Source organism: Nicotiana tabacum, chromosome 15 (genome assembly GCF_000715075.1).
Source record: "Nicotiana tabacum cultivar K326 chromosome 15, ASM71507v2, whole genome shotgun sequence".
Taxonomy (NCBI): domain Eukaryota; kingdom Viridiplantae; phylum Streptophyta; class Magnoliopsida; order Solanales; family Solanaceae; genus Nicotiana; species Nicotiana tabacum.
The window spans coordinates 112,887,149-112,906,356 of NC_134094.1; the positions used below are offsets into that span (position 1 = coordinate 112,887,149).

The 19,208-nt window shown below is 35.1% G+C and overlaps 1 protein-coding gene and 1 long non-coding RNA gene across 2 annotated transcripts; one reads left to right on the forward strand and one right to left on the reverse strand.

Annotated features, from left to right (window-relative positions):
- The first annotated feature begins 13,033 nt into the window (after positions 1-13,033).
- LOC142169802 (aspartic proteinase CDR1-like) lies at positions 13,034-14,305 on the forward strand. The gene has a single exon (XM_075231719.1). The coding sequence runs from the start codon at positions 13,034-13,036 to the stop codon at positions 14,303-14,305; it is 1,272 nt and encodes a 423-aa protein (XP_075087820.1).
- Positions 14,306-15,326: 1,021 nt separating this feature from the next.
- LOC142169922 (uncharacterized) lies at positions 15,327-16,352 on the reverse strand. The gene is made up of 3 exons (XR_012699554.1): positions 16,304-16,352; positions 15,857-15,984; positions 15,327-15,765 (listed from the first exon to the last, which is right to left on the reverse strand). It is a non-coding gene; the product is annotated as an uncharacterized LOC142169922 (long non-coding RNA).
- Positions 16,353-19,208: the final 2,856 nt, after the last annotated feature.

Consider the following 19,208-nt stretch of genomic DNA (forward strand, 5'->3'; position numbering starts at 1 on the left):
TTTCACTTTCGACTTCTTTCCTCCGAAACTTTCAATTTCTGAGAATTGGGGAACCTTTAGCTTTTCAAACTTTGCCAAAATGGTTAGCCACTTGGGACTTAACCTATTCAACTTCATTTTGCCTTGTAGGAACTTTCAATTTGATTTCCTCTTTACAAGAGTTTTTGATTTCTAAGCATCAGCCGCCATGGCCAGACGGGGTCGACTTGATGTCGTTGCCGAGTTTGGGTGCCTTTTTTGCATATTAGCTTGTATCAAACGAAAGCCCTGTAAATCAGTCTTGCTATCCCTTCTTTGCCTTAGTTTTGGAACAGAGTTAGACCAAAATGGATTCGAAGAAAAACAAACAATGGAATGGACAATGAATTTAGACAAGAGGTATCCCTTTCGGGGAAGGAAAAAATGACATATCTGGAGTATATGCGAACTTCAATGAACATGACATGCCTTTTGGACTTGATGTCTGATCTGTGTAAACCGCCCGACTCTTAGAAATTCATCACAACTTTTGCCTGGAAACCTAGAAACCTTGCCCAGGATTATCAATACCAATGGCTGTGAAGATCCTTTTTTCGATCAGTAGTGACCTTTGCGGGTTTTCACTAGCTAAACTCTCTCAATTCTCTTCTCACCATTGCCTTTTAGTGCCCTTTACGGGTTTTCACTAACAAGACTCTCTCATTTTCATTTTCTTTGCTCGTCATCGCTCTATGGTGCCCGTGAGGGTTTTCACCGATAAGACTCTCTCATTTTATTTCTCTCATTTTGGTGGCATCAGATCCAAGTGATTGTATCCTCCAATTCTTGAACATTCTCGTTAATTGATCGGAAGGACTTGAAAAGTATTTGGGTAAAAAGGATTTGGACTGAATTACAACTTTGGAACCTCTCAGGCGAAACCATCCCCGAACCATTAAAACACCTGCCCCAGTTTCAACTTTTGGGGGAATGTAGATTTTTAATTTGGTGTGACTGAACCCCAGAGAGAAGCTGCCTACATATCCTTTCGGAATCAAGTCGAACGTAGTTCGATTAACATGAACTTGCTTGATTTTATTTTATTTTATTGTTTTTTATTTGTTTTTTTATTATTTGTTTTTTTTTAAAATAACATCTTCAGGTTCCAAAGAGGGTAATCAAAGAAAGGTAACCGGCTCAAAGGGTTGGCAAAAAGGGTTAATGGTGTTTGGGTAGCGAGAATGAAAGCCTTCGTCATCACAATCAAAGAGCATTAAAGGTGCGTGAAGGGTCAAACATAGTACCTTTTTGACTGCATCAATTTGGAGCCAATTTCCTTTAGCTTCTTCATGATGCGGGAGGATATATCTCAGAACGAGTTGCCCCATTTAAAATTTTTCGGGCCGCACTTTCTTGTTGTAGGCACTAGCCATTCTTTGTTGGCACAACTGCCCGTGGCAAATTGCGGCCAATCATTTTTCATCCATCAGTGTCAATCATTTCAATCGGTTCTTGACCCAATCTTTATCCTCAATCTCGGCTTCAAGAATGATCCGAAGAGAGGGAATTTCAACTTCTTCTTATTTCATTCGGACTTGGCCTAGGCCTACTATTCCAATTCTTTGTTTATTTTCTCACAAGCCTTATCTTCAACATATTCTGCTACTTGATTCATTATTTCGAGGTCTGACAGCATTTTAGGATCTAAGCATGAAGTCCGCAAGCATGTCATGTCATTAAAATCTGCATTGACAGTACTGAAAAGAGAATAAGAAAGTTGACAAGATTAAGAAAAGAAACATTCAACGAAATATTAATTTTATTTGATTTGATTTTTTTTTTAAAAAATAAATAAATTAAAGATAGAAGGGTTTACATCAGAAAGTAAGACAATAAAGTAAAATATCCGGATCACACCTTGAGATAAATCCGAACACAGAAAGGATAGCAAGATTGGCTACCGAGACTCCCGTCTGATGGGGGACTTTCATGCTTGGCGACCGTTTTTTTGGCTTTTCTTCTATCTCGGCAATGGTTGCAATGGCCTTCAGTGTCAGATCAAATTCATCATCTTCACAGATCATTCTGACTACTGGCCCATTGGTGTGAGTAGGCAGAGGATTGTTCATCATATTAGGGGCTTCTTCATCCCTAAGCATTATTGCCTTGACCTCGATGAGGTCTTCCACTGCTCTCTTAAGAGTCCAACAGTCTTCTGTATCATGTCCCACTACTCCAGAGTGGTATTCACATCTAGCATTAGCCGGTGCGAGAGGGACTCAGAGATTGGCTGGTTCAGGGCTATTGGTTGCAGTAGACCTAGCCTGACTAACTTTAGAACAAGCTTGAGTATGATTCACCAACAGGGGAGAACTGATTCCATTTCGGGGGGCTCTCTTTTTTCTTTTCTTTTTCTTTTCTTTTTTTGAATTTGTTTTTTTGATTTTTTTTTCTTTCTCTTTTTGTTGTTTTTCGCTCTTTGTTTTTCTCTGTTATTTTTTGTCACTCTTTTCTTTTTCACTCAATTTTTTTTCTTTTTTTTTCGATTTATTTTTTCACTCAATTTATTTATGGCTATGATCGAATCCGATGGGGATTGTCTACGTATCATGACACCGCATGAATCAGATCATTACGTAGTTCAGGAATACCGGGAACAAAGTACATAAGCTAGCTCTTTTTTTTTTCTTTTGGAATGTTTGAAAAGAAGAATTCTTAAAGGAGAATAGAAATTTTTTTTTTTTTTTTGGATTTTGATTATTTTTGTTTTTTTGGAATTTTTTGGGAGAAAGACTTCTAAAGAAGGAAAAAACATATTTTTGGTTTTTTTTTTTCGCTGAGAATCAGACCCGTGTAGTTCGGTGGATCAGAAATAAAATAGATAAACTAACTATTTTTCATCTACAATTAATCCGACAAAATTTTCTAACAAAGAAAATATTTTTAAATTTTTTTTTCGATTGTTTTTTTTTTTTGGAATTAGTAAAAGAAAAACTTTTAAAGTAAAAAAAAAATGAATTTTGATTTTTTTTTTAAATTTCAAAAGATTTTTTTATTTTGGATTTTGGGAGAAAGACTTAAAAGGAAGAAAATATTTTTGGACTTTTGGTCTAAAAAAAAGAAGCTTCTAAAGAAGTAATTAAAGAAAAATATCTTTTTGGATTTTTAAAAATTGGGGGCCGAAATCGATGAGGTTTGCCTACGTATCTCACATCCAGTGAGAATCAGACCCGCGTAGTTCGGTGAAAATTGACTATGTTCTTTTTTTTTTATATGAAAACTAATCTTTAAAAACCATATGCACTAAACCCGCATCATTTTTTTCTCTGTTCATTCAACTAATTTATGCTGAAGTTGGTCGACATGCAAACTTCCCAAATAATGCAACAAGTAGCACATAACATGACATAATGGTCTCAACAAGGTACCTGTCCTAAAACAGAACTCGGCCCATGAGTCGAGCGCTGCTAAGTCAAATGCACATGATGCAAATAAAGCGTAGCCTACTAGGGATATTCATTGCTTGTGGCTTGTTCTTCTAAGTTTGTAAATCCTAAAGGAGATGGTATCTAGACCTGGCTTACCCGGGCGGACAACCCGAGCCGAGGAGCGTCAAGCATTACCAGTAGTAGAACAGCACTGGCTAGCTAACGGCTCTCCCGCCTAAACATGTGTGACTAAATCCTTCACCAGAAGCTGGTAGGCTAACTGGCTTTATCTCAAGATAGAAATTTTGTGATGCTGGTAGGCAAACACAACATAACTAATTATTAGAAGACTCAGTGGGATGCGAGAGTAGATACAATTTATATGTACAGTTCAACAATATTAAAGCGATAAAAAGTGGACAAGTAGCACATTAGGCCCAAATAAATCACAATATATACAAAAATTAATAAACCCAAACAAAGTCAATGTACAAGCTCGAATTCTTGGGGCGTTCCCCAGCAAAGTCGCCAGAGCTGTCACACCCCTTTTCTACCCCCAAAAGATAAATGTGTTATGAATTATGGATGGTAGGTTAAAGAGTTTCTCCAATTAAAGTGACAAACTTGAATAGAGATTATTTTATTTATAGAGTCGCCACTTGGAATTGATTTTTTGGGTGTTCCAAGTCACCTTTTGTTTGAATCCCTAGTCAAAGGAAGATTTGACTCTTTTATTATTGGTCTGCAAAATAAAGTCCGGGTAAGGAATTCTGTTGATCGGGGAGAAGGTGTAAGGCATTCTCCGAGTCCCGTGGTTCTAGCACGGTCACTTTATTGACTACAACTTGGCTTGAATTAATTTTGGATAAACTGTGATTTATTGGTTTCCATGTTTTATCTATCGACTTTTAAAATATGGAATTATCTTTGAAACGAATCACATGTATGAATCCGTTTTGTTTATTGTGCCAAAATCATGTCATGCGAACGTTTTACACAATCACGACAATAAATTAATCGCGCCTAAAGCATCCTACGAATATTCATGAATGATTTTTCCTAAACTAATTTGAGAGCATCAAGTAGATTAATTACAAAAAAAGCAAAATGGAAGCTAGCTTCTAGATTGCCATGCAAATGGGCTAACTCTAAAAATGGATCAACAACATGACATATGGAAATGGGCTTGGCATAATTTCAGCTTATATGGCCAAAATTTCTTTCCCTTCAAGGTTAAACCCATAATCAATATAAAAAGCCCGAACCTTAAATGTATTCTTAGCAACTTTCTTGCTTCCCAGATATTTGCATTAGAACAAAAACATCCTTGCATGAGAAATCAAAGCTAATAAACCAATCGGCATTTCGATAAAGAAAACCAAAGGAAACAGTAGTATAGTCTCGTGTAGTCATTAAACAAAACATATACATGAAAAGAAAAAAAGAAGAAGGCAATAACTCAAAGTAGTAAAATAGAACAAAAGAACAAAATTGGAGATGGATTGAACACTAACCCAAACAACAAAGTAAGGCAACATAATAATTATTAGAACAAAGTAGTAAAAGAATAGAAAGAACGGACCTTTGATATAAATCAACGAAATTGGAATTACAAGAGGTTAAACAACTCGACGATTCTTGACCGGTGCTTTCGCCGGCGGAGACGGACGGAACCGGCAACTCGAAACCTCAACGGCGGCCGCAAACTCCACTTCGACCCCCCTGTTTACATTCAAAGTGGGGCTGTTCGGGGGTGCTTTAATGGCTGTTTCGAGCTGGATTTTGGGTGAGTCTTAGGTGGCTTTTCAAGGTGGTTAATGGTCCACTTTCAGCTGGATTTTGGGACTGATTTCCGCTGAAATTTATGGAGTTGTTTTGGGACTGTTTTTGTTCTGTTTTAGGTGCTGATTTTGTTATGTTTTAAGAGTGATTTCAGGTTCGTTTTTTGAGTGCTTTTGGGTGGTTATGGACTGTTTTTGAAGTTTTTTTTGTGGCTGTTTTTAGCAGCATTTTTGGCTGCCATTTTCGAGCTGAAATTTCAGCTTTTTATGGCTGAAAATGAGCTGGAGGTGGGTGGCTTTTTCAGCTGCATTTGTGGCTGTTTTGGATGGGTTTTGGTGTGTTTTTGCTGCTGATTTTCTGGTCGGTTTGAGGGCTGTTTTTGCTTCCTCTTTTGAGTAGAAAATAGGGGCTGGTTTTGTGAGTGAGGGACAAAGTGTGGGGGACAAGCATGGGGGACAAGCGTGGGGGACAAGAAAAAGTGGAGTGGGGACACGTGTGGGGGACAAAGAGTGGGGACACGCGTGGGAAGATGTGAGCGAGAAATATTCAAGCACGGTAAAAAATAAGGTGCTCACAGTATGCCCCTCTTTGCTTGGAAACATTAAAAGTTTTCAGGCAAAGATAAAGTGAGCCGTGTGACTAAGTTTTGACCATATCGTTATTCAAAAGAGGAATAAAATAAAAGAAAAAGGTGTAATCGAGTCTTGATTTTGGACAGCTTACATATCCTCGGGTTATAAGGGAATCAGGACGTGTGTAGTTCAAGGAAAGTGATGGAATGATCAGTTGGAGAGTCGAGTGAGGTTCCGTCGAGGCTTCGGTCTGTGGTCTTGCTATTACATCAAAATTGAAAGAAACTAAACAAGCATATCAACTATGAGTTACAAGATTCCTATCTATAAGTCTTTTGAAGCTTGATTTTGAATCCTGACTGGTTGTTCATGCAAGCTCTGATCTGAACCTTGGTGTTTGCTAGCTGTAAGTGCTAGTTCATTCTTCTACGGCTTCTTCTGAGCAAAACGGAAAGTATGAAGCTCGTAACTTCAGTCATGTCTTGAATAGTCCGTATCCTTTCCATCTGCTTCTGCATGTGGATTCCCTTTCTTTTCCTTTTCTTTTCTTTATTTTGGATTGAGACTTTTTCTTTTGTTCATCTCGAACCTTGTGCCTCGAGGTAAAACCTGCTCAGACATCACAACAAACAAACGAACGAAATTTTTCTGCCCCAGTTTTCACTAGAAAAATTTCGTGAGTTATTGTAACAAAATTCTAAACTACTTCTTTATTGAAAGCAAATAAAAAAAAAAAATGGGAATGGTGCATCCTGAAAAGGTCATGATCCCAAAAGAATGTCTCAACTAAGTATTGGTGTACCTTATGTTGGAAAAATGTGGCAAGGTAATGGGAGACCCTATATTGGCAATGATATCAGGGAGTGGTGTACCATGCATTTAAGCTCAAATCAACTAGGGAATGAAGTATCCTATGTTGGATAACACAGCTAGGGATTGGTGTAGCCTATACTGGTAAGGATATCGGGGATTGGTGTACCCTATACTGAAAAGTAAATGTAACCAGGGGTTGGTGCCCTGTATTACTGAAAAAGAAATATAACCAGGGATTGGTGCCCTGTAGAACTGAGAAGGAAATGTAACCAGGGATTGGCGCCCTGTATTACTAAAAAGCAAATGTAACCAGGGGTTGGCGCCCTGTATTACTAAAAAGAAAAATATAACCAGGGGTTGGCGCCCTGTATTACTGAAAAGGAAATGTAACAAAGAGTTGATGCCCTCTATTACTGGGAAAAAGAATGTTGAATCCCCCTGGCGAAAAAGTTCTACCTAGGTTAAACTATAAAAAACAAGACTGGACAAAGAGTACTTCTACCCGGATTAAACCAAATTATGCAAACATGGTCGAAGAGTACTTCTACCCGGAACTATGAACTGGATCCCCCTAGGCGAAAAGGTTCTACCTGGGTTAAGCTACGAAAAATAACCTGGGCGAAGAGTACTTCTACCCGGAACTATGAACTGGAGCCCCCTAGGCGAAAAGGTTCTACCTGGGTTAAACTACGAAAAGCAACCTGAGTGAAGAGTGCTTCTACCCGGAACTATGAACTGGATCCCCCTAGGCAAAAAGGTTCTACCTGGGTTAAGCTACGTAAAACAACCTGGGCGAAGAGTACTTCTACCCGAACTATGAGCTGGATCCCCCTTGGCGAAAATGTTATACCTGGGTTAAGCTACGAAAAACAACCTGGGCGAAGAGTACTTCTACCCGAACTATGAGCTGGATCCCCCTAGGCGAAATGGTTCTGCCTGGGTTAAGCTACGTAAAACAACCTGGGCGAAGAGTACTTCTACCCGAACTATGAGCTGGATCCTCCTTCGCGAAAAGGTTCTACCTGGGTTAAGCTATGATTAAACCTGAGCGAAAAGTACTTCTACCCGCAAATATGAGCTGGATCCCCCTAGGCGAATTGGTTCTGCCTGGGTTTAGCTACGTAAAACAACCTTGGCGAAGAGTACTTCTACCCGAACTATGAGCTGAATCCCCCTAGGCGAAAAGGTTCTACCTAGGTTAAGCTAAGAAAGACAGCCTGGGCAAAAGTACTTCTACCCGGAACTATGAGCTGGATCCCCCTAGGCGAAAAGGTTCTACCTGGGTTAAGCTACAAAAACCAATCCTGGGCGAATAGTATTTCTACCCGGAAATTATGAGCTGGATCCCCATAGGCGAAAAGGTTCTACTTAGGTTAAGCTACAAGACATTAGTACTACCATATTTTTTTAACTTAATATTACCTTATAACTTCACAGTCAAATTAAAGATGTTTGAAGTTCCTTCTGCTTGACACTCAACTTCAAATCTTTCAACAACTAAAAACTAGTTTGAGGTTCCTTGCACAGATTTTTTTGTCTCAATTAAACTAACCTTGTTTCCTATCACTGTAAATAACTTACCAAATTTCACAGTGACACCATTAATTCTGTTAAAATATTATATTCTATTTTTAAAGGGGCAATGTGGTTTGAAATCTTCGACCGTTGACAACTTGTTTGTGACACAAGTCTAGTCGTATTTGACTTTCTCTTGCAGGAAGACTAATAACAATGTCACACTATGTTTGAACCGAGTATATATTACATTTTCCAAACATTACATTTACAGTATGTCAAAATAGAACGATCCAATTGTTGACATATGGAAGGAAAAGAGAAAGAAGAAATTCTTTTAGCGTAAGAATTATTGTTAGTTTTCTCTAGTAAAAGCGAATTAAGTACAAAGTTAATTGACCCTCAATAAAATTAGGACAAATTTAAATTTGGAACGTGAGAGTTTCATTGTATTTTCTTTTCAAACTTTTAAGAAGGCGAACAAGGTAGAATGCTTGTTCAGGGGTTCTATCGTTACAATTCTGAATTACCATTCTCTCATACTAATAAGTATATCATAATTCTGGTATTATAATGGAAGATCATTCATGCCAAATGGAATTTTATTAGCTAGATCAGAAGGAAAATTAAAATGGACCACTTGGTTGCCTAGATTCAGGATGATAATTCTCGCCAAATGAAAGTACATTATCTTTATCAAATACAGGACGATAATCACATGGATTATTTGATTGACCCGCAGGAAAATCATTCTCGCCAAATGGAGGTATATTATCTGGATCAACCGCAGGACCAAAACCAAATGGATGTTGATTACGAATTTGATATGATCAGTTTGCAATATAATGGAATTTATTTAAGGGAAACTACCAATACCTCCATCTGAATAAGTTATGCGCCCACCACCTCCGTACAACTTCCTACTATAAGTCTCTTCGCCATTGATTCCACACACAAGAGTTACTGTTAGTTTAATGTTTTGTAGTAAACAAAGTTAATTAACCCTTAATAAAATTAGGACAAATTCAAAGTAATTGGAACGTGAGAGTTTCATTGTATTTAATTTCTTTTCAAACTTTTAAGAAGGAAAACAAGGTAGAATGATTGTTCAGGAGGTTCTATTATTACAAGACTGAATTACCATTCTATCATACTAATAATTATATATCATATCTGGTATTATAATGGAAGATCACTAAATGGAATTTTATTAGCTGGATCCAGGATGATAATTCTCGCCAAATGGAAGTACATTATCTTTATCAAATACAGGACGATAATCGAATGGACTATTTGATTGACCAGGAAGTTCATTCACGCCAAATGGAGGTATATTATCTAGATCAACTGCAAGACCAAAACCAAATGGATGTTGATTACAAAATTGATATGATCAGTTTGCAATTGAATTTATTTTAGGGAAACTATCAATACCTCCACTTAATGCAAGATTAATTCCGCCTTCATGTGTGAGATAATTATTTGGCCACCTCCGTACAGTTTCCTACTATAAGTTCCTTCGCCATTGATTCCACAAACAAGAGAACCCACAAGAGCAACAACCATAATTAATCTTGAAATCATATTTCCACTGCAAATATTTCAAAAAAATGTTAATGATATTATGTGCTATAATACATAAATTATATAAAGAATACAGTGAAATCGCCAAAACATACGTCGAGAGTTGCATTTACAAAATTCTTAAAATTGCAACACACATGCATGTTATATATTCACCTATCAAATACTTCAAACCAATTTCGATATTAAAAAAAGTAATTCAAAAGAAGCAATAAGTTATATATGTCTTAATAAAAAGCGAAAAGATTTGTTTCCAAAAGTAATAAATATTGGAAAAAAAATAACCATCGAAATCTCATTTAAAAAGAGAAGCTGAAAAACTTACATGTATGTTTACCAGCTTCGAGCAGTGAATGAAACTTTAGTGTCCATCAGAAGCCTTAATAATTTGTTCGGAAATAAAGAATTGGAATCAAAACTTAATTACATTGACATTTACGATTATTAACTAAATTAATTAGCATTTAACTAATGGTTGGATTCAAAACGAAAAATTGATGTCAATGCAAGTTATATTAACATTGACATTTATACACGAAACGTAAATGCATTTAATAAAATCTAGAGCCTGGCAAGTTGCAGCCATATATACTTTGTTAGATTTAAAATCTTTTAATTACAATATTTATATAGATTTATAATGAATTCGTCTAATTTTATTATTCATACCAAAAAATATTAATAATATAGAAATCGTTACTGGTTTATTATGCATGCTTGAATTAATTATATCTTTTTCCTTTTTATGTAATTTTATTTCCTATCTTAAGTTAATGGGAATCGACTGTATCTTTTCATATGGCAGCGTTATAATACCATAAAAGCAAAAGAAAAATCTAAGCAAACAAACTGTGGTTGTAAAATAATTCAAACAGCGAAATTACAGAATTAATTAGTTGAGGAGTTTTAGGAAACAGGAATATATATGAATATTAAAATTACATTTAAGCAAACCAAAGTATGGCTGTAAAACTACTTTCAAAAGGAATATGCAAATGAATTACATTGAAGAAAAAAATCATAGGATCAACGAGCTGAGTATATTAGATAAGCTATAAGTTTCAATAATAATTACTTAATTCTCCTAAAACTTTAATATACTAGATGGCAGCCAAAGTTAGCTAGGTTTCCTCTGAAGTTTAACTAACAGAGTTTGTTTGTTATTTACTTTCCTAAAACTAGAAGATACTAGGGAGTAGGGGCTAACCAATAGCTAAGACAATTTTTGTTAAGCCTATAGCACACATTTTAGTATTTATCACATTACCACCTAGGAATAGAATTATCCCGCATGCACTGCAGAGGTTGGTACTATATCCCTCTCATTGTAATTGTAGTCTCTTTTCAGGTACAGTAGAGGTTGCTTTTCCTCTCTTTTTAAACATCTTTTAAAAACCAAAATTCCATGTAAAATGCAGTAAAATTGCATCCCTATACTTTCAGATAAAAGGTAGACTAGATAACACATACAACTCCATAAAGACTTGATCCAAAGTATAAGAAGGAATCCAACGTAAACATATACTAATATAGTCAATCACACACACATAACATTAAAGCTGAAAGGTCTAGGTTTGACCGTTTATGAAAGTAGTCACACATAGGTGATCCACACTCTTCCCTTTGCAAATATGCAACTTAAGGATTTAAATAGTTAAGGGGACTGTCACCCTTGGGATTTCAAATTATCCATTGTGAGTACTCCTTGCACATAATTCAACCCTGTATAACAAAGACGAGCGCAAATAATAAAAAAAAACGTGCGAGAAATAAAAAAAAATGGCATGTGCAAATAAACAAAAGAAAATTATGTCTTGAAACAAATTTAGACACGGCACATAAGGTTTAATAAAATCTGGACCTGGCAGGTCACAACGGTAGTTATAAACTTATAATGGATTCGATCATTTTATTTTCAGATTAAAGTATAAAAAAAAATAATAAATGTCGTAAAAGGAGAATTTTGCAAAAAGATAAGGTATGTCTGCTTGTTACCAAATTGAAACTAGGAAATAAAAAATATAAGTGCTCTTAGTAAATCTGGACGATAGCTGAATAGAAATTGAAAGTTCGACAAATGGAAGGAAAAGAAAAAGGAAAGAGAAAGAAGAAAATTTTTAGCGTAAGAGTTCGTTAGTTTTAGTAGTAAAACCGGAGTACAAAGTTAATTAAAATAAAATTAGGACAAATTTAATGTTGCACGTGAGAGTTTCATTGTATTTTTGTTTCAAACTTTTAAGAAGGCAAACAAGGCAGTATGCCATTCTATGATACTTACTAACTATATTACAATGCCCGTATTATAAAGCCTTGCATGATTTTGTCAGCAAACCACACCACCCTCGGGTTGTTTAGTCAGAGACCATCGAAATCTCATAGAAAAGGAGGAGCTGGAAAAATTACATGTAAGTTTACCGGCTTCTAGTGAATGAAACTTAGTATCCATCAGAGGGCTTTATAATTTGTTCGGAAATAAAGAATTGGAATCAAAACTTAAAGGCATTGATATTTAAGATTATTAACTAAATTAATTGGCATTTGATAAATGGTTAGATTTAAAACGAAAAACTGATGTCATTGCACGTTGCATTGACATTGACATTTATACACGAAACGTAAATGCATTTATAAAATCTGGACCCCGGCAAGTTGCAGCTATATATACTTTGTTAGATTTAAAATCTTTAAATTACAATATTTATGGATTCGTCTCAATTTATTATTCATACCAAAAAAATATCAATAATATAGAAATCGATACTAGTTTCTTATGCATGCTTGAAATTAATCATATCTTTTTCCTTTTTATGTTTTATTTCCTATCTTAAGTTAATCGGAATCGACTGTATCCATTCATATTGCAGCGTTATGATTTACCATAAAAGCAAAAGAAAAATCTAAGCAAACTGAATGTGGTTGTAAAATACTCCAAACGGAGGAACTATAGAGTTAATTAATTAGTTGAAGAGTTTTAGGATACAAGAATATGAATATTACATTTAAGCAAACCAAAGTATGGCTGTAAAACTACTTTCAAAAGGAATATGCATTGGAATTACATTGAAGAAAAAATTCATAGGGTCAACGAGCTGAGTATATTAGATAAGCTGTAAGTTTCAATAACAATTATAATACTGCTAAAACTTTAATATACTAGATGGCAGCCAAAGTTAGCTAGGTTGCCTTTGAAGTTTAACTAATAGAGTTGTTTGTTATTTACCTTCCCCATGCACTGCAGAGGTTGGTACTATATCCCTCTCATAGTAATTGTCGAAGTTTATACTATGATCTCGGTTGTGGGGAACAATTTGCCTATAAATATAGGCCACATTCTTTCTTTCAAAACACAACTAAACTCCAGCATTCCAGTACTGAATCACTATGGCACTAAAAATTACTTCCAATCTCTTTTCTTCCACCCTTCTGATTATTACTTTTTCCTTTTTAATCTCACTTATCACTAATCTCATCTACTCTTCACTACGTGTAGATGGGGCCAAAACTTGTACGATTGGCCGTGGATTTAGCATCGACTTAATCCACCCTTCGTCAAAGTTGTCACCACTAGTCAACCACGTAGCCTCAGCAGACTTGATCCCTGATGCTTTTGGTGGTAGTTACCTTCTGAATTTTTCAGTGGGAACACCTCCGCAATTTCAGCTTGCAGTTGCTGATACTGGTAGTGGCTTCATATGGATACAATGCCAGCCATGTCAGTGCTACAACCAGAAATTTCCCATCTATGCACCCACAAATTCTTCTACTTATGAGGAACAACCTTGCCACTCGCCAAAATGCTCTGAGTTTGCACATTGCGAGGGAGGTATCTGCACCTACTATGTCGATTACGTTGATAAGAGTTCTTCGTCCGGTGAAGTGGCTACAGAAACTCTCTCTCTCTACTCATCGTCTGGTGAAAAAATCTCCTTTCCCAATATCCTTTTCGGATGTGGACGTAACTCAAGATCAACTTCAAGGGACCCAGGGTTATCCGGCATTGTGGGGCTCGGTTTTTCTTCCTTCTCTTTAGTTTCCCAAATTGCGTCGACTTTTGACCAAAGGTTCTCCTTCTGCTTTGTGCCTTTGGCAAAGTTAGATGTCCCAAGCAAGCTTAGCTTTGGTGACAAGGTTGACGTTTCGGGACCTGGGACGCATGTCACTCCGCTTCTTGTTAAACCCTCCCGACCATCTTATTACTTGACCCTCATAGGCCTTAGTATTGGGAATATTAGATTGGAGCTTCTTAACAATTCCTCTACCACATTTCAAGTAGGGAACATAATCATAGATTCAGGAACCACCTTCACTTTCCTTCCTACGTGGTTATACAACCAGCTTATTTTAGTGGTGAGACAAGCTATCCATGTAGAACCAGTGGTGGACGGGGGCAGCAGCTCAACTGTACTCTGTTACAGAGCTTTGAATTCCACTGACGTTCCTCCAATCACAATGCATCTTCTGGGTGCTGATCTACCTTTATCCGTCGAGAACATAATGCATCCAGATCCTCAAGGATATCAGTGCCTAGCATTTCGTCCAACTGAAAACGAGGCTTTCTTCGGCAGTGTGACCCAAACCAACTTCTTAGTCGCCTATGATTTAGAAAATATGAGTGTCTCGTTCAAGGCCACTGACTGCACCAACATGGCCTGAGACTTGTGTCCGTATTTTGACGGAGTACAATAAACTACTTTGTGATAATGTCAACTTCTTATCTATCTAATGGAACAAAGTAGTTATTTACTCTTTTATGTTCTCTTTAGTTTGATTGTTTTTGTTCATTGCATTTTTAATGTTTATGATCTACTTTGTTACGATGTGCATGCATGCAAGTTAATCATATATACAACGGATTGATAAATCTAAGGGACGTTTAATTTCAAATTTCTGGACAAAAGAGTAAGGGTCATGCAACAGGGGATTAATGGTTGCTTTGATATTCGGAGGTGTTCTAAGTTTCTCATGCTGCTGAGAGACTGATGTATGGCTGGTCTTGTTTTCTTTCTCTTTGGGGCACATGGGATGATTCAGGTTAGCTCTATGTCTTGTCAGAAATTTGCATTTAGTGGAAGAAAATAGTACTACCATATTCTCTTAAGATTATTTCTTAACTTCAGTGAATACAAGACAATAGTACTACCATATTTTTTTAACTTAATATTACCTTATAACTTCACAGTCAAATTAAAGATGTTTGAAGTTCCTTCTGCTTGAAACTCAACTTCAAATCTTTCAACAACTAAAAAATAGTTTGAGGTTCCTTGCACAGATTTTTAGTCTCAATTAAACTAACCTTGTTTCCTATCACTGTAAATAACTTACCAAATTTCACAGTGACACCATTAATTCTGTTACAATATTATATTCTATAATTTTAAAGGGGTAATGTGGTTTGAAATCTACAACCGTTGACAACTTGTTTGTGACACAAGTCTAGTCTTATTTGACTTTCTCTTGCAGGAAGACTAATAACAATGTCACACTAAGTTTGAACCGAGTATTACATTTTCCAAACAGTGCATTTACTGTATGTCAAAATAGCATGATCCAATTATTGACATATGGAAGGAAAAGAAAAAGAAGAATTTTTTTTATTGTAAGAGTTACTGTTAGTTTAATGTTTTGTAGTAAACAAAGTTAATTAACCCTTAATAAAATTAGGACAAATTCAAAGTAATTGGAACGTGAGAGTTTCATTGTATTTAATTTCTTTTCAAACTTTTAAGAAGGCAAACAAGGTAAAATGATTGTTCAGGAGGTTCTATTATTACAAGACTGAATTACCATTCTATCATACTAATAACTATATCATCATATCTGGTATGATAATGGAAGATCACTAAATAGAATTTTATTAGCTGGATCAGAAGGAAAATTAAAATGGACCACTTGGTTGCCTAGATCTCGGAAGATAATCAAATGGACTATTTGATTGATCAGGAAGATCATTCATGCCGCCAAATGGATCACTTGGTTGCCTAGTTCCAGCCATTCAGGATGATAATTCTCGCCAGATGGAAGTACATTATCTCTACCAAATACAGGACCATAATCGAATGGACTATTTGATTGACCAACGGGAAAATCATTCATGCCAAATGGAAGTGGATCTGCTGCAGTACCAAAACCAAAACCAAATGGATGTTGATTACATTTTATATGATCAGTTTGCAATGGAATTTATTTAAGGGAAACTATCAATACCTCCACTTAATACAGGATCAATTCCACCTCCGAACAGTTTCCTACTATAAGTCCCTTCGCCACTAATTCCACAAACAAGAGAACCCACAAGAGCAACAACCATAATTAATCTTGAAATCATATTTCCACTGCAAATGTTTCAAAAAAATATTAATGGTATTAGGTGCTATAATACAAAAATTAGATAAAGAATGCAGTGAAAACGCCAAAACATACGTTGAGAGTTGCACTTACAAATTCTTAAAATTGCAACACGCACGCATGTTATATATTCATCTATCAAATACTTCAAACCAATTTCGTTATTTTAAAAAAAAAAAAGCAATTCAAAGGAACCAATAAATTATGGCTTAATAAAGAGCGAAAAGATTTGTTTCTAAAAATAATAAATATTGGAAAAAAATAACCATCGAAATCTCATAGAAAAAGAGGAGCTGAAAAACTTACATGTATGTTTACCACCTTCGAGCAGTGAATAAAACTTAGTGTCCATCAGAGAGCTTTATAATTTGTTCGGAAATAAAGAATTGGAATCAAAACTTAATGACATTGCCATTTAAGATTATTAACTAAATTAATTAGCATGTAATTAATGGTTAGATTTAAAACGAAAAACGGATGTCAATGCAAGTTGCATTAACATTGACATTCATACATGAAACGTAATGCATTTAATAGAATCTGAAGCGTGGAAAGTTGCTGCCATATATACTTTGTTAGATGTAAAATCTTTTAATTACAATATGTATATGGATGTAGAGAGATCCCACTGATATAATGAATTGGTCTTTTTATTATTCATACCAAAACAAATATTAATAATATAGAAATCGATACTGTTTTAGTATGCATGCGTGAAATTAATCATATCTTTTTCCTTTTTATGTTTTATTTCCTATCTTAATAAGTTAATCGGAATCGACTGTATCTATTCATATTGTAGCGTTATATTCTACCATAAAAGCAAAAAGAAAATCTAAGCAAATTAACAGACAGTGGTTGTAAAATACTTCAAACAGAGGAATTACTGAGTTAATTAGTTGAAGAGTTCTAGGAAACAAGAATATGAATATTAAAATTACATTTAAGCAAAACAAAGTATGACTGTAAGACTACTTTCAAAAGGAATATGCATATGAATTACATTGAAGAAAAAATTCGTAGGATCAACGAGCTAAGTATATTAGATAAGCTTTAAGTTTCGATAATAGTTACTTAATACTCCTTAAAACTTTAATATACTAGATGACAGCCAAAGTTATTTAACTAATAAAGTTTGTTTGTTATTTACTTTTCTAAAACTAGAAGATACTAGGGAGTAGTGGCTAACCAATAGCTAAGACAATTTTTGTTAAGCCTATAGCACACATTTTAGTATTTATCACATTACCTCCTAGGAATAGAATTATCCCGCATGCACTGCAGAGGTTGGTACTATATCCCTCTCATTGTAATTGTAGTCTCTTTTCAGGTACAGTAGATGTTGTTTTTTTTTTTTAAACATCTTTTAAAAACCAAAATTCCATGTAAAATGCAGTAAAATTGCATCCCTATACTTTCAGATAAAAGGTAGACTAGATAACACATACAACTCCATAAAGACTTGATCCAAAGTATAAGAAGGAATCCAACGCAAACACATACTAATATAGTCAATCACACACACATAACATTAAAGCTGAAAGGTCTAGGTTCGACCGTTTATGAAAGTGGTCACACATAGGTGATCCACACTCTTCAACTTAAGGATTTAAATAGTTAAGGGGACTGTCACCCTTGGGATTTCAAATTATCCATTGTGAGTACTCCTTGCACATAATTCAACCCTGTATAACAAAGATGAGTGCAAATAATAAAAAAAAACGTGCGAGAAATAAAAAAAATGGCATGTGCAAATAAACAAAAGAAAATTATGTCTTGAAACAAATTTAGACACGGCACGTAAGGTTTAATATAATCTGGACCTGGCAGGTCGCAACGGTAGTTATAAACTTATAATGAATTCGATCATTTTATTTTCAGATTAAAGTATAAAAGAAAATAATAAATGTCATAAAAGGAGAATTTTGCAAAAAGTTAAGGTATGTCTGTTTGTTACCAAATTGTAGGAAATAAAAAATATAAGTGCTCTTAGTAAATCTGGACGATAGCAGAATAGAAATTGAAAGTTCGACATATGGAAGGAAAAGAAAAAGGAAAGAGAAAGAAGAAAATTTTTAGCGTAAGAGTTCGTTAGTTTTAGTAGTAAAACCGGAGTACAAAGTTAATTAAAATAAAATTAGGACAAATTTAATGTTGCACGTGAGAGTTTCATTGTATTTTTGTTTCAAACTTTTAAGAAGGCAAACAAGGCAGTATGCCATTCTATGATACTTACTAACTATATTACAATGCCCGTATTATAAAGCCTTGCATGATTTTGTCAGCAAACCACACCACCCTCGGGTTGTTTAGTCAGAGACAAATTACACAGCCAAATGGATAATCTATTCATGAGAAATGGAAGTTTACTAGCTTCATTAGTTGAGTGAAATCTTGGTCATGTGAAGGCGGAGGAATTTGAATAGAATTTATTTTCGGGAAATTTTCAATGCACCCACTTAATGTAGGAATTTCAGTTTCATTTGAGATAGTTATGCTATCACCACCTCCGTACAGTTCCCTATTATGAGTCCCTTCGCCATTGATTCCACATACAAGAGCACCCACCAGAGCAACAACCATAATTAATCTTTAAATCATATTTTCACTGCAAATGTTTCAAAAAGATAAGAAAACAATGTTAATGATATTAATTAGGTGCTATAATACATAAATTAGATAAAGAATACTGTGAAATCGCCAAGACATACGTTGAGTTGCTTTTACAAAATTCTTAAAATTGCAACGGGTATGCATGTTATTTTATTAATTTAATTTTACCGACCAAAGTTGGTCGGTGTATTAAATTTATTAATTTTTATTACCGACCAACTTTGGTCGGTAAATGAAAATATATTTTTTTTTATAAATTATTAAAATTAAAAAAACGACCAACTTTGGTCGTTATTGGAAATATATATATATTTTTAAATAATTAAAATTAAAAATTACCAAACAACTTTGGCCGGTAAGCTCAACATAATTACAAATTACGGACCAAAGTTGGTCGGTAATGTTGAATTCTGGGAATTCATTGTTCATTAACCGACCAACTTTGGTCGGTAATTTACAATTAATTTTTTTTTTATATTGGTCGGTTTTCTAAGTTTAATTTTGGCTTAAAATGCCTGTTTTGGTAGCTACACAATTTGCCAGCATACCAATACACCCAATTCACCTCATAAAACCCCTAATTCTATCCACATATCCA